This window comes from Talpa europaea, assembly GCF_964194135.1.
Source record: "Talpa europaea genome assembly, chromosome: 14".
NCBI lineage: Eukaryota > Metazoa > Chordata > Mammalia > Eulipotyphla > Talpidae > Talpa > Talpa europaea.
The window spans coordinates 14,155,233-14,168,910 of record NC_140082.1 but is presented as its reverse complement, the minus strand read 5'-3'; the positions used below and the strand labels follow the sequence as shown (position 1 = coordinate 14,168,910).

Sequence of the window (13,678 nt, the reverse complement as noted above, 5' to 3'; positions counted from 1 at the left end):
CCACTCAGATCATGGTTTTGACGTCTCCACAGCAAGCACTTCATTCCCTGGTTCTCCTCTTATGCCTTGAGCCCCTGCTGTGTGCAGAGCCAGGCGTGTAGGGAGCAGCTGTCGCCTGGTGCCTGAAAGAGCTCTGCTTGCCTTGCTCCCTGAGGCTCCCCCCACCCCTTTACAGTGCGAGATTCAGCTCCTTAAAGCATCATTTGTTCTCCCTTCCTGCACTGGAGGCCATGACTCCCTTTGCTTCCAGTCCCTGTCAGCCCCCTCCCTAATGTGGCTGCCGGCCTTTCACTGACTCTCCAGAATCCTCTCTCACCCCCCAGGCCCCATCTGCATCTCTTCTACCCTGGAAGGTCACGTATGCTGCCTCGACCCCAGCTCCCACCCAAGCCCATCCTCCACCTTCCGCTAAGCCAAGCTCTAAAGCCACTCCTCCCCAGCAGTCCTCCCTCCTGCCACTCTTCCTTGCGCTTTATTTGTTCAGCACACACTATTCCAAGCTGTCTGTGGACAGTGGGCCTTGTGGACTTTAAACACTTCTGTCCCTACATCAGGGTCCCATGAAGAACTTACCTAACTCCTCAGTCTGTGTGGAATAAGACAGAGTCCCTGAAGCACTAAACAGCAAGCCTCCAGTTCCTCTCTTCGTACGCCTCTTACCGTGCTTGAATCACCGTCCTCATGATCATCAGTCTGGTTATGGGTCTGTGCTCCCTGTAGCACGTACAGACGCGAGGGTAGTAAGGGCCCAGTGTCGTCTTGTTCTCTGTGGTGACCCTAATGCTCCCCAGTGCCTGGTGCACAGCAAGCGCTCAGCAGCAGGAGGATGGCTGTCAGTCTGACGTGCTCAACCAAGGGTGTCCTCGACTCTGGTGGGCTGAGGAACTAGGAGTGACTCCTAGAAACCTCGAACTGCACTCCACACCTGCGTCACCCCCGCTCCTGGGCCTGTGTCCCTGCAGGAAGGCTTTGCATCGCTGGAGAGAGAACACCGTCACTCGTATAGATGAAGCGAAGAAAACCTCTCAAGCAAGAGCTCACTACAGCAGGACCTTATGCTCCAAGGTGAGGCATTGGGAGGCTAGCTGGCCACCAACGAGGGCTGGGGACCAGGTTCCTATGAGGGAGCAGCGCCAGAGATTGCACTGAACAAGGAACCTAGAGAAGGGACCGACTGCCCTCCAGCACATGCAGCCATGTGAACATTTGGGTTTTATATCTGTTTGTCTTATTCTCAATTATGAACCAATATCATTTAAAGTAAAAACCCAGCACCCTGTGAGTGAACTAATTCTTGTCAGATCAGTATTTTCTATACATGTGGAGTTTTCTGCTGGGGTGAGTCTCTGTGCTTCTGTCTCCTCACCTGTAGAAGAGAGAGCTTGCTCCTGCTCATCAGCCTTGCAGGCTTTATGGCCACTGAAACTTGCTGGAAAGCATAGAGCATCCGGGAACGTGAGGTCATTGATCATTTTTAGTGGGAAGTGCAGAAAAAATGCCACTTGCTGGCCTCATGATCAGGATGTAGCTATGAGGAGAAAAGTTGTTACAGGAAAGAGGAGATTCAAAGAAATGAAAGGACAGCAGTAGTCCCTGAACTCAGGGATGTTTCAGGAGAAAGTTTTCAGGAGCCCTGAAGGCCAGGGGGTATAGGACGGGCTGGTCCTCACGACTCTGAAGCCTCCCTCCTACAAGCAGTGATTACACACAGCCAAGGCCCTGTCTGACCTCAGGAGCGCTCCCAGGCCAGCTTGTGCATCCTGGCCCTAGGAGCAGAGTCTGCTCTTTGCTTTGCTTCAGGGCTTGGGAAGGGAGAGGACTTTGTGACGGCCGGGGAGCAGGCGCCAGGTGTGAAGTGTTCTGTTACTGTGACTTCCGTGTCTCCCGTGTGAAAGCATGCACAGTGTGTGTTTCATTTAGCAAACAACAAGTGTGACAACGTGACTTCTGGTGTGGTATAAAGTAACTTGGGGCTTCCTCTGAGAGCACTGGGGGCTCTGGCCACTCGTGTATGGTCTGCATGGATGACAGGCGCTTCCTAGGTGTGTGAGCCTGTGCGTACACCACTCGGCTTCAGTCTGTGAGGACAGGCCAGTGAAGGTGGCTCCTCAGGAAGGCAGCACATGCTGTAACCATCTCTCTGTTCTTTGTGTGACCTACAGGTCCTTGTCCAGTGGCGGGAGACTGTGTCAGTGCAGATATACTACAGACAGCGGGAGGATTGTGCCATCAGGGAGGCCGGGAAGGTGCTGGAGAGGGGTAAGCAGGGCCCCTGGATGCAAGTCAGGTTGAGGGGGTTGGTGAAGGACTACCTCGGCGCTCCATTCACTCCCCCGTAGCATTTGTCTCCTTGTGTATATTAGTTTTTGTTGCCGCAATAGCAAAGCACCATGGAAGCTTAAAACAACAAGGAAGCTTAACAGAAAATTATTCTCTTATAGTCCTGAAGGCCAGTGTCTTCAGGAAACTCAATTCTGAGTTTCCAGGACAGACATGTATTTGGGGCCAGTACCTCATAGCATTCTGTTCCGAAATGATCGCCAAATAGTTTGTTAAAATGAAAGGTCACGGCTTGAGATCTACAGAGACGTAAAGAAATGAAGCTGGACCTGGGGAGTTCGAGGTGGTTGGTGGTTACGATGGGAAAGCCCTTCCACTGGCCGCTCCTTGTCAGTCGGCCCTGTGTTGCCGGGGGCTTGCTTCCCTGCCTTCTTGGGCTTTTTTGTGTTTCGGGCCCAGACACTTGCTCCATCAGCCCCACTACCTGCTGCGGACGACGGCCCAGACAGGAGCCTCTGCTCTGTGCAAGACACGGGGCAGGGGCCTGCAGTGGGGGGTGTGACCCTTGGGGGGGACAACTTGTGGTCAGAGTGAATGAAAATACAAATGGAATGGAAACTGTTAGAATGGGGCCTTAGAGAAAGTGGATCAAGTTGATAAATTGACTTAGCAGTTTTCTCCAGAGCAAAACCTAATCACCTTTGGGTTGGATCTGACTATAGTGTTTACGTTGATGAGCGCAGATCCCTGTTGTCCTCTGATAGAACCCCTGGGTCTGCTCCACCATTAACCAGCTTGCCTGTGTCCTCTGGCCACCCTCACCCGAAAAACCCATGTTGGATTTCCAGTTCACTCCCAAGACAGAAGCCAAGGGGTTTAGCCCATCCTGCGGCCTCTGTTTGGACAGGGACGTGGCACCCAGTGGTGAGAGGCCTTGCCTGTTCAGGTCAGCTGCCCAGCCCTGGCTCAGGTAACACAGTGGGACGTTGGAGGTGACAGGTTTAGGTGCAACCTGAAGCTACTTACCTTTGAAGGACTGTGAGGCAGGCAGTTTCCTGAGAAGGGGGTTGTGGCATGTGGCAGGCCCAGGTTCACCATGTTCACAGCAGATGGTACAGATGACTTGGGAAACCAATTGACAAGGTACCATGTCCTCAGCTCATAGTGGATCCCCGTGGAGCCAGTGCTTGGCTTAACGAAGGCCTCTGAGTCTCAGGCACACTCCGGCAAGGGGCGAGGGGAAGAACTCAGGGCACGGCAGCACCTGACGGAGCGCTTAGGAAGCGTGGGGCCATGCGCTGCTCACGACCTCGGCAAGTCCCCTCTCTGCCTCAGGTTCTTCATCCGCGAGAGGCCAAGTAGTACCTGCCTCTTGGAGTCATCCCCAGTGAGGCTGATATTTGGTTGTCAGAAAAGTCATGATGGGTTTTTCTGTTTTTTCAAGCAAAAACGCATCATGACTTTCCGACAACCCAGGATATGCCCACTTCCAAGCAGTGTGGGCACCGGCAGGCAGCCTCCAGGCCAAGACCCTGACCCTGGAGGCCCTGGAGGGGCCTCATCTTGGCATCAGTGGTCTGGCGTCGACAGTTTTCTGTTTTCTAAAAGGAATTTACCACAAGGCCTAAGGAAAATGCTAAAAGTTTAAAAATCAGCAGAAGAAAGTCCTTGCTCCCTGGAGAGGGTCTGGCGGCAAACAGAATGCACAATATGGCCCCTGCTGCAGGGCCGGGCTGAGAACGAGGCCCAGCAGCCACTGTGCCTTCCCCCCTGGAACTCTCTGCGCCTCGGCTTCCTACTTGATAAACTGGTGCCGCCGCTCACTCCTTCGGACGGAGGGTCTGCCCCGTGCATCCTGTGGCGGCTCCGCGGGCCCTCGCACTCCTGGCTTGCACAGCCAGTGGCTCCAGTGGGCCTTTGGAGGCCCAGTAGATGGCAGACCCAGTTCTGTCCCAGGTGCTCGCAGTTGCTGCAGGCGTCTGGGGCTGTCCTCACAGTGTGCACCCATCCACAAGTGGTGTTCCCCAAGAGTATGGGCTGACACCCCAAGGGTATTCCCTTACCACCTTCTCGATGCTCTAAACTTCCTTCCCCAGTGCATAGTCATTCATATTGATCCTACAAAACAGACTCTGATCGGCCACAGGCTGTCTCAGGACCTGTTTTCAGCGCTGGCAGGCCCAGAGCCAGAGGGCAGCCCAGCAGCGGGAGCAGCTGGAGAGGGCATCGCAGCATCACCGCCGGACACTGCTGCTGGTGGCCATGGCCAGGTGGAAGGCCTACTGCCTGGGCTGCGTCAGGAAGAAGGTGAGGCAGGTGGCAACTCCCCAAGTTGCTCTGTGTGGCAGGACTGGCTGTCCAGGTCGCAAGACTACCTCCTGGGAGCCAGGATGGATGCTGGGTGATTTGGGGTCCTGTGGACACAAGGCCGCAGGAGCCTTTCTGGGTGTTTTCTGCAGGCACCAGGGTGGGGGGAAGCAAGCTAACCTCAGGATGGAGTCTACCTCAGGTAGAAGGTGGCTCAGCAGGGACCCCTGGTCACTGAATCTTGGCTTATCAGAGCTGGGGAGCCTGTGCAGTCCTCTGGACCCCCTACCCGGTGCAGAGGCCCTTGGCCTCTTCCACTGAGGCTGCCCCAGGTGGTCTGGGCAGGGGCACCTGATTGCATTGTCGGCTCCCTGTGTGTTTCTCTCCCCAGCTCCTGCAGAGGCTGGGCACCCAGCTCCGGGCCCAGACACTCAGCCGGTCCTGCTTCTGTCAGTGGAAGCAACAGGTGGGAGCCTCCGAACACCGCTCTGTCCCTGCCCCCTACTCCCCTTGCCTCTTGAGCCCCAACCTTCAGTTCAGTATTGGTCCTATCACCCAAGACCGGGGCTTCCATCCCTTAGGCCCCTTCCCAAGTCATTTCCTGTTTTCTCCCACTGCCATCTGAGCGTGTCTCCGCATGGCATGGTCATAAACCATCGGAGTAACTCCCCCGGATGGACATGAAATGTATTTTAAGTCCTTGCTGAGGCCCGGATACAGCTCCGGTGAGACTGCGTGGTGCTCAGCACACGCGTGCAGACCGTCCTCCTGTCCAGGCTAATGCAGAGCAGCCCCCGCTCCCTCCCGGAGCAGCACGCTGCCCTGCTCTTGGCCTTGTTCTCGCCAAGGGTCATTCCTTACTCCACCACCTCGGTGCCAGGCAGGGCCGGGCCTTTCCTGCCGGAGGGAGGGAAGCTCCAACTCGGAAGGGATCTCCGAGTGGACGGGCCCCGGAGTCGCAGCCCTCGGGGAGGGGCTGTTTGGGCCATCTTGCTTTTCTGGCCCACAGCTGCTGAGTAGGAGGCGGGAGCAGCAGGGCACAGCGCGGGCCTTGTGGTTCTGGTCCTTCTGTCTACAGGCGAAGGTAACGGGCGTCTCCACTGTGCTCCTGCCTCCCCCAGGAGGGGACAGCGCCTCGGCGGAGCCCTGGGTGGGTTGTGGGCCAAGCCCTGGGGAGTCTGCAGGGAGAGCTGGGCCTCATCCCCTGTTCTCCTGGAGGTGTGGGCTGCGTGGCTGGACTTCGTGTTAGAGAGGAGGAGAAAGAAGGTGCGGCTGGAGCAGGCGGCGCAGGCCTACCATGAGCAGCTGCTCCGGGAGGGCGTCACGCGCCTGCTGCACTTCACAGCCGACATGAAGGCTTTCCGGCAGCGGCTGCACGCCCAGCAGCAGGTCCAGGTGGGCCAGCGGTCACCCCCTTGGCGGTCACACCCATGACCTTTGCCTGTGGACAGCCTGACCTGACCAGGGGCCAATTGCAGGCAGCCCACAGTCTGCACCGGGCGGTCCATCGCTGCGCCACGCTCTGGAAACAGAAGGCGCTAGGCCCAGGCAAGAAGCCTCAACCTCCCGCCTCCACCATCCCCAGCAGGAGAGTAACCTTCCAGGGTGCCCTGCTCAGTGACGCTGCTGCAGCTGGGGATGCCACCCTGGAGACCAAGAGGTCGAAAGCTGCTCATGGGCCTTGGGGAGCCCCGGGCAGCCTGACCCTGGCAGCTGGGAACCCGCAGCTTCTGGAGCTGTGAGTAACCCACCCCTTTCTCTTTCCTCCTCACTCCCACCTTGCCCTGCATAGGAGGGAGGATGCTGGACCCTGAGGGACATGGCCAACCCCCCCCCCAGGCCTCTCTAGCAGGATCTTGTCCCCCACATGGCAGGGACGCCAGCTGGTCTTCCCAGGGGCAAGGGGGAGGAACGTGTAGTTGGCAAAAGCAGCCCTGCCCTCCCGCCTCCGGGCCTGCCGCCCTCCCGCTTCCCGCACAGTGGACACATGGGCTTCCTCTGGGAAACCCCCCTTTCTGTGACCTGGCCCTGCCTCTCTACTTCTCCCGGGATAGTCCCCTCAAATCCTGCCCCTTCCCTGTACACTGTGCTCACTGGGCCGTCAGCCCCCAGAGCAGCCAGCGTGAGTGCTGGCAGGGAGGGGCACTAGTCTGGACCTTGGTCCTGCTCTGCCTCCCGCACTGCCCTCCTCTGACAAGAGCCTGGCCCCGAGGAGACCACGTGGGTAGGGCATCCCCAGGCGCCAGGCTAGCTTCACTGGAGTTACCAGAAGTTCTGTGCAGCCCAGGCCCAGCCCAGCCCTCCTGCTGACCTTGGCCAAGAGCCTTTCCTTCAGTCTCCCTGTGAGCTGGGAAGAGCTGGACTGGATCATCTCCCCAGCCGCCAGCTACAAGGTCTCAGGCCCTCAGCAGTCCCCAGACACGCTGGGCGAATGGGCTCATGTATCTTCCCAGCAGTGCTCCCCGCTCATTAAGGAGGCAGCCTCGACGCCCGCACTTCCTGCTGGAGCCCATGCAGAGTCAGAGGCCCCTGGAGTGTGGAACGCTTGGGGGACAGAGGTAGGGTGTGGAGCCCTAGGGTGGGAAACCCCCTTTCCTTCCTGCCTCCCAGGGGAAGGCTCCAAGGCCTGCCTCTTTCTGCTCAGGCCTGAGAAGCATCAGGAGCAAGGCCTAGGCCCTTCCCTGTCAGGGCCCTTCCTGGCAAAGGCCCAGGTGGCACCGATCCCAAGCAGCCCCCTGCCCCAGTCTGGGGTCCTGCCAAGTCTCCCTGACCTGAAGGTGTACCCCACTGCCAGCGCAGGCCCCGAGCTGCTGCCCCCTTCCTGCTTCGTGCCTTATGGGAAGGACACACCTGCCAGGGTAAGTCCTCTCTGGTCACTGGGGGTCCAGCTCTGCGGTCTGGGCTTCGGTGCTCTTTACGCGTACTGTGGCCAGCTGCACTAAAATCATGGCTTCAGGGAGATGATGGGAAGCCGGTCACCTGCTGAGGCCCCTGTGATGCAGCTTATATCCTAGCGGTAGAGACAGGAGACTTCCACATGCACAGGGGAGGAGACTGAGGTCAGGTAGTGCAACGCTGGGTTCCAAGAGGACGAGCTTGTGGAGCTGGTTGGGTGCTGTGGACGACAGCCCAGCAGGAGGTGCTGGCAGCAGAGTGGGGGGCTGTGCCCATGGGTGGGTTTGATAGGAGGGAAGCAATCCTGGGGGCAGGCTAGGTTTCTGGCTTGAGAAACTGGGAATAATGAACTCTTTACCAACATAGGGAGAACTGGGAGTGGGGACCAGTTGGTGAAGTGTGTCCCCCTTGAACCTGTTGGCTTCGAGATCAAGCAACAGGATTCAGCCTGGCCTTCAGGAAAGTCAGGCCGGAAGTCAGCGCTGAGACGCTGCAGCTGGGGAAGCTGGGAGAGGGGCTGCCCCTCCCTGCCAGCTGACACCCGTAGCGGAGCGGGCAGGCAGAGCCCTCAGTGACACGAACAGCCGGGGGGCTGGGCCACCCTAACCCCAGCTCTTCAGAACCGGTTCCTGGAGAGGGTGGCCATGGAGGCGGGCGGGCCTGCAAATGTGGCCTAAGACGCGTGGCTGGCATGAGTGTAGAGGGGAGGGGTTTGGTTCTCTGCACAGCGGATGCAGGGGGCGTGGGGCGATAGTCCTGAGCACACTGTGCCCAGGAGGGAAGGAGTGGACAAGAACTCGCCTCTGAACATTGTCCTCATGGAGGTGCGAGCTCCGGCAGCTCAGCAAGGTCACAGCTTGGGGGCAGTGCAGAGAAAGGTCCGTCAGCTTCCTCCTCTAAGACAAGGGGCCCTCGGGTTAGTCATGGACTTTCTCCAGCCATGACTGGGTCCGAGGCAGGGCCGGGCTCTGAGGGAGTCGGCGGTGGCAGGTGTGAGGAAAGCAGCTGCTGGTTTGGGCCTCACGTGCCCTTCTCGGACTTGCAGTTTCCCTGCTCAGCACCCACCCTTCTGTCACAGGTTTCAGCACGGCCAGCCACCCCTGGGCTTGTGCCTCAGGCCCCCCCATCTCTGGTCAGTGCCCGCAACCCCCATCTGCTCCTCCCTGGAGACTTCATAGGCACCAGGCCTGGCTCTGCAGCTGCAGGGGTGTTTCTGAGACCCGTCAGCACAGCAAGCACGCGGGCTGCTCTCAGCACCCGGGATCCCTCCATTCAGCCTGGGCCTGGTGGGAAAGATCCAGATCAAGTTCATTCTCCCGTTGCCACTAGCCACACGGACCTGGAGGCTGAGCTTGAGGGAATCCAGCAGCAGTTGCAGCACTGCCAGACCACGAAGCAGAACCTCCGGTAAGACCCCAAACACCTCTGCCACCTGTGCACAGGGAAAGCAGGGAGCGCCGCCTCCAGAGCTGGCTGCCAGGGTGCTTCGTCTACACTGCAATGCCAGCTCCCCACTCACGGGTGGCACTTTACCCCCCAGGCCTGCTCAGGAAGGCCCAAGTCATTCTTACCTCTGGGGAGGGAGGACAATGCTGAGCAAAACATTAAGCACGTGAAAGCCAGGCCAGCGGCTGCCCAGCAACGACTGGGGCGCGGGCTGACAGGCCCAGGCTGCAGCCACACACATCAGGCCATCCTCTCACGCCAGCGCCCACACCCAGGACACGGACCCCCCTTGGTGTGAGCAGCAGCCTCAGATTCAAGGGGTGCCAGTGGGCGCAGAACAGCCCTGCCCCTCTGTCGCCGTCAGAGGTAGCTGATGTGCTGCCCCCTGACCCCTCAGGTCCTGCCAGCGTCAAGCACGCAGCCTGCGCAGGTGGCTGGAGCTGAGCCGGGAGGAACCCAGGCCTGAGGACCAGGAAGCAGAGCGGCTAGTAGAGAAAGAGCTACGGGAGGTAAGGCCTCAGGGCCCCCAGGCTGGCCTTCCAGGTCTGCCGCCTCCTAAGTTGCCCCGCCCCGCCCCTGCCCTCAGGTGGAACTGCAGATCCAGCAGCTGGCCGCGGAGCTCCAGGCCCAGCGCCAGCCCATCAGGGCCTGCATCGCCCGAGTCCAGGCCCTGCGGCAAGCTCTGGGCTAGCGCCCCGGCTCAGGGAGGCCACAGCCCACCACCAGGAATAGGACACAGAGCTGCAGTGAGGTTTTTTTATTTCAAAATGTTGCAATTAAATGAATCACTGTTCAGAAGTCTCCTGCTTTTCATACAAAAATACTGTGCTACTGATACAGTTGAAAAAGTTCAAATGGCTTCTCCTGCAGGAGAAATTCACAGCGTCCCCAGGAAACATGAAACCTGGTCCTGCCCCCATCAGTGGCACCCCCAGGACTGCATACCTGGGGACAGGTTTTCTAGGCACTGACACCCCCCAAACACCAAAGCCCTGAGCCGACAGCGGCCAGGGTAGGCCACGCTCCCTACCCTGGTGTGGGGCTGGCTTTAGGGAGGGGCGTGCTCTCCCCATCCCCCGGCTGGACAAACTGGTCGGGGGACTCACCAGCTCCAAAGTCACTTCCAGGACCCGCGTCCGGGGACGACACTGGCAGGGTCCAGGGCGCCGTGCTCAGCCACAGGAGGAAACACGGAGCTTTTCCCCACGAGCAGGGTATGGCAAGTTGGGAGCAAAGCAGTTGCATTAAAGGCTGTGGGGCCCTGCTCGGGGGGGCCGCGGGGGTCACAGTCAGCGCCAGCAGGCACCTCACCCCAGGCAGAGGCGGCAGAGGGGCAAGGCCAGGAGCAGGGACGGGAGGAGCAGTGACATCAGCCGGAGACGCAAGGGCTCCATTTTATACGTGTAAAAAAAAAAAATCCCCAACAGGGATTTTGAGGATCCTCCCTGCCTGCCCCTTCAGGGTGGAAGGGGCCGATGGGTGCCGACCTCCTTTTCAAAGGGATCGGGAGCCTCTTGTCCGCCCCTCACGGACCCAGCAGGACCGGGAGTGGCCCAGGTCCTGCCCAGGCAGACCCTGTGGGCGACAGTCGCCCCAGCCCTGGAGAGCCGCGGGGGGTCCCCTCGAGAAGACCGGGGTGTTTTTCTGTTTGGAAAGGCGCCCTGGCAGCCGAAGCCGGGGAGACTCTAGAGGGAGCCCAGAGCCTCCCCGAAGTGGATTTTCTGTCCTGCTTTCAGACGGAAGTTGAAGTCCTTGGGGGCCTCGAAGATGAGCACGATGGTGGAGCCCAGGTTGAACTCGCCCAGGTGCTCGCCCTTGCGCATGGGGATGCCCTCCTTGTTGGCGTGGCTCACGAAGCTGAAGTCGTTGTAGCTGCCCTTGCTGTAGCGCGGGCTGTTCGTGTGCAGGTCCTGGGGAGCGAGGCACAGCGCATGCGGGGGCTGCCGCCGGCCCCAGCAGCTCGGAAGGGTGGTGGGGACGGCGTCTCGCCTGAGGACTGGGTCTAACCGGACGGCCCCCCACCCTGGCCATGAACCGGGCCCTAAAGGGATGTGTGCTGGGGCTCATTCCTCCAGGGGGGCGTGAGGGCCAGGTCACCACCCATCACTGAGAGCAGCAGCCCCTCAGGCAGGAAGGGCACTGCCTGCCTCCCGTCTGCGGACGCCGCCCCAGTACGTCCCCTCGTTCCCAGCAGAAGCCAGGTGCTAGGTGGGGAGGCTACTTCCTGCGCGCGCTCGGCCACCTCCAGACAGGGCGAGGGGCAGATCTGCAGGTGGGGGAGCAGCTGCTCCCCAGAGCCTCCCAGAACTTACAGTCGCGGCAGATCTAGGCTGTACAGGGGACAGAAGAGGCGAGACCCCGCTGGCCCGGCCCCTGGGTTACAGCAGGGCCTGAGCTCTTACCCGGTCAAAATAGATGCGGATGGAGCCCACGTTGGTGGCCCCCACAGCGGTCAGCGAGAAGAAGCCGTGTTTCCAGTCCCCGGTCAGGACCACTCGCTCGTTGTGGCAGAAGAGCTCTTTGATCCAGCGGGCCATGCCAGGGTTGACGGACATCAGGGAGCCTGTGGGCCAGGGACACTGCCACTCCTGCCCAGCAGGAAGCACCGGCCCCCCGGGGCCCAGTGTGTCTACCTGGGGCAGCCCGAGACTCCGTCTCCCTAGTGACATTCCAAATGCGAAGCAGGCTGGACCCCAGGCCGCCCTCCCACCCGGCCTTGAAAAGCCACTTCGGAGCCTGCACTCCCTGAGAAGCAGAGCACTCTGACGCTCGGAGCCCCCTCCCATCCAGGGGCCAGCCCGGGCCTACCTGGAAAGTGGCGCCTGTGGGAAACCGTCCAGTCCGTGGGGGAGTGGAAGCAGTGGTAGTCCCCAGGGGCCAGGTAGATGACGCAGTGGTAGAGCTCGTTCCCCTCTCGAGTGACCAGCTGGTTCCTGAAGGAGGTGGCTGCGGCGGGTGCACACAGGGCCAGGCTCTCAGACGAGCACTGACGTCACCCCGCGTGCAGCCACGGGTTCCAGGGAGCCCCCAGCTCACAAGCGAGGCCCTCCCGTCCCTACACCTGCCCGGAGTCCCTCTCCAACCCCAGCCCGCCACGCTGCAGCACGGCCGCCTAGCCGCAGGGACCTACCTGGTGGAAAGGGCAGGTCCTCTGAAGAGGTACGTGGGCCCAGGAATGACTCGAGAGAGTAGGTGACCCCCTTGACCTGCTCCACCTCAGAGTTCTTCACCTGCCCAAAGTTGAGGATCTTCCCATCTGACGGGCTGATCTGGAAGGGCCAGGAGAGGCTGGACACAGCAGGACCTACCTGCAGACCCAGCCTTGGGGGACCCACCCACCACAGTGAGGGCTGCTGGGGCCGGTGCCCACAGGCAGAGGCGAGCACCCCGCTTCTGGAGGGAGGAACGGAAGGCAGTGTGGGGCCTCACCACGCTGTGCAGGCCATTGACGGGCCGGGCCTGCGGCTTCAGCTTGCGCCGGAAGAACTCGCTGAGGTTGCGGTAGTGGTGCAGGTCCTCCACCGCGGCCTCCTTCATGTTCACCCCGAAGGTCCAGATGTACAGACTGTAGACGGGCCTGCGCAACCAATGTGGCAGCTCCACCTGGTTGAGGCGACCCCAGGCCCGCGACAGCAGGCGTGTCGGCACCGACTTGTACAAGGCCACCTGCAGGTCACAGGCAGATGGATGAGACTGTTACATGGAGGCCCTCCTGCCCGTCAGCCTACCCTCGCCTCCTGGCCATTTTTGGAGGCCTGGGCACCCCCACTCCCCCATGGCTTTGTGTTGAGACCATTTCTCACTAGAAACCAGACTGAGCTCACCCGACAGTGTTGGCTGAGACCAGGACAGCGACTTACAGCTCAAGTGTTTGTCACTTTGTGCAGAGGTCAAACAGGACCCCCCCCCCCCCAGTCCTGAGGAGACTGGCAGGTGCAGCCCTACTTCTTAAAAGGCGGGGGCCTAAGTGAATCTGACACCGTCACAGAGGCTGGAGGAGGAACCACTGGGAAGGCGCAGGATGCTCAGGCACATGTCCTAGTCCTGACAGAAGCAGACAAACCCCCACCAGGCCAGCATGGCGCTCAGAGGCAGGAGCCTGTCCACAAGGAGGTCTGCACCTGGAGCTCCTCCCAGGAGACCGGGGGTGGGGGGGGGTGGGGTGGGGTGGGGGGCGCGGCAATCAGGTTCCCCAGGGCCCCTTCAGCCCAACTTTCAGGGCCAGGAGCCGAGCACACTTGAGGACAGGCCATGGCTTGTGGTGGACGCAACACCTGATGCCGGGCCACGCGCCCTGTGCGGGGCGGCCTCTTAATAAGGCTCAGTGCCTCTGCCTCAGTGGGAGGCGCGGCTGCGCAGTGGCTGCTGCTTGTCTGCCTGTACTTGACACACCAAGTCCCCGAGGTGTTGAGAATCACTTCACTCCAGTGTTAAACACCTCCACGACGGCTATGGACTCCCCGCTGACACGGGGCACTGGAGCAGCCCAGGGTGCTGGGCGGTCCCGTGTACAGTCCAACGCCCGTAGGTTGCCTCTGAGCCACCCAGTCCTCCAAGGCCCAGGAGCAGGGTCTCCTTCTCAGAGTGAGCCTGGCCAGGCCACTCACCCATCCAGCCCTGCCCAGGGGTCCCCACCCTATGGGGCCCAAATAGGCTCCTGCCTTCCTGAACACCCCTCTGAGGTCCCGGAATTTGAATTCTCAAAATCGCCTCTGACACCATGTTATGAGCACCCCGTGTGGGTTCCTTC

At 60.3% G+C, this 13,678-nt stretch overlaps 2 protein-coding genes across 6 annotated transcripts in view; one reads left to right on the top strand and one right to left on the bottom strand.

The window, feature by feature from the left end:
• SFI1 (SFI1 centrin binding protein) overlaps window positions 1-9,716 on the top strand; it is a gene marked incomplete at its 5' end in the record, with an annotated part of 62,681 nt that extends 52,965 nt beyond the window's left edge. The window contains 12 exons of the mRNA XM_084253212.1: window positions 963-1,065; window positions 2,163-2,259; window positions 4,427-4,587; window positions 4,979-5,053; window positions 5,597-5,671; window positions 5,806-5,982; window positions 6,066-6,325; window positions 7,041-7,145; window positions 7,232-7,445; window positions 8,561-8,889; window positions 9,326-9,437; window positions 9,515-9,716. Of these exons, the coding sequence (XP_084109338.1) occupies window positions 963-1,065; window positions 2,163-2,259; window positions 4,427-4,587; window positions 4,979-5,053; window positions 5,597-5,671; window positions 5,806-5,982; window positions 6,066-6,325; window positions 7,041-7,145; window positions 7,232-7,445; window positions 8,561-8,889; window positions 9,326-9,437; window positions 9,515-9,619 (1,813 nt within the window). The 3' untranslated portion in view covers window positions 9,620-9,716. The remainder of the gene's footprint in view (window positions 1-962; window positions 1,066-2,162; window positions 2,260-4,426; window positions 4,588-4,978; window positions 5,054-5,596; window positions 5,672-5,805; window positions 5,983-6,065; window positions 6,326-7,040; window positions 7,146-7,231; window positions 7,446-8,560; window positions 8,890-9,325; window positions 9,438-9,514) is intronic.
• An 897-nt stretch (window positions 9,717-10,613) lies between these two features.
• Window positions 10,614-13,678, bottom strand: part of PISD (phosphatidylserine decarboxylase) — a gene marked incomplete at both ends in the record, with an annotated part of 31,857 nt that continues 28,792 nt past the window's right edge. For 2 of the 5 annotated variants that reach the window (XM_084254447.1, XM_084254449.1), the window contains 5 exons: window positions 10,614-10,838; window positions 11,331-11,491; window positions 11,737-11,874; window positions 12,035-12,197; window positions 12,358-12,594. In XM_084254447.1, coding sequence (XP_084110573.1) covers window positions 10,614-10,838; window positions 11,331-11,491; window positions 11,737-11,874; window positions 12,035-12,197; window positions 12,358-12,594 — 924 coding nt within the window. The remainder of the gene's footprint in view (window positions 10,839-11,330; window positions 11,492-11,736; window positions 11,875-12,034; window positions 12,198-12,357; window positions 12,595-13,678) is intronic. The other 3 variants (XM_084254448.1, XM_084254450.1, XM_084254451.1) reach the window with 2 other exon arrangements.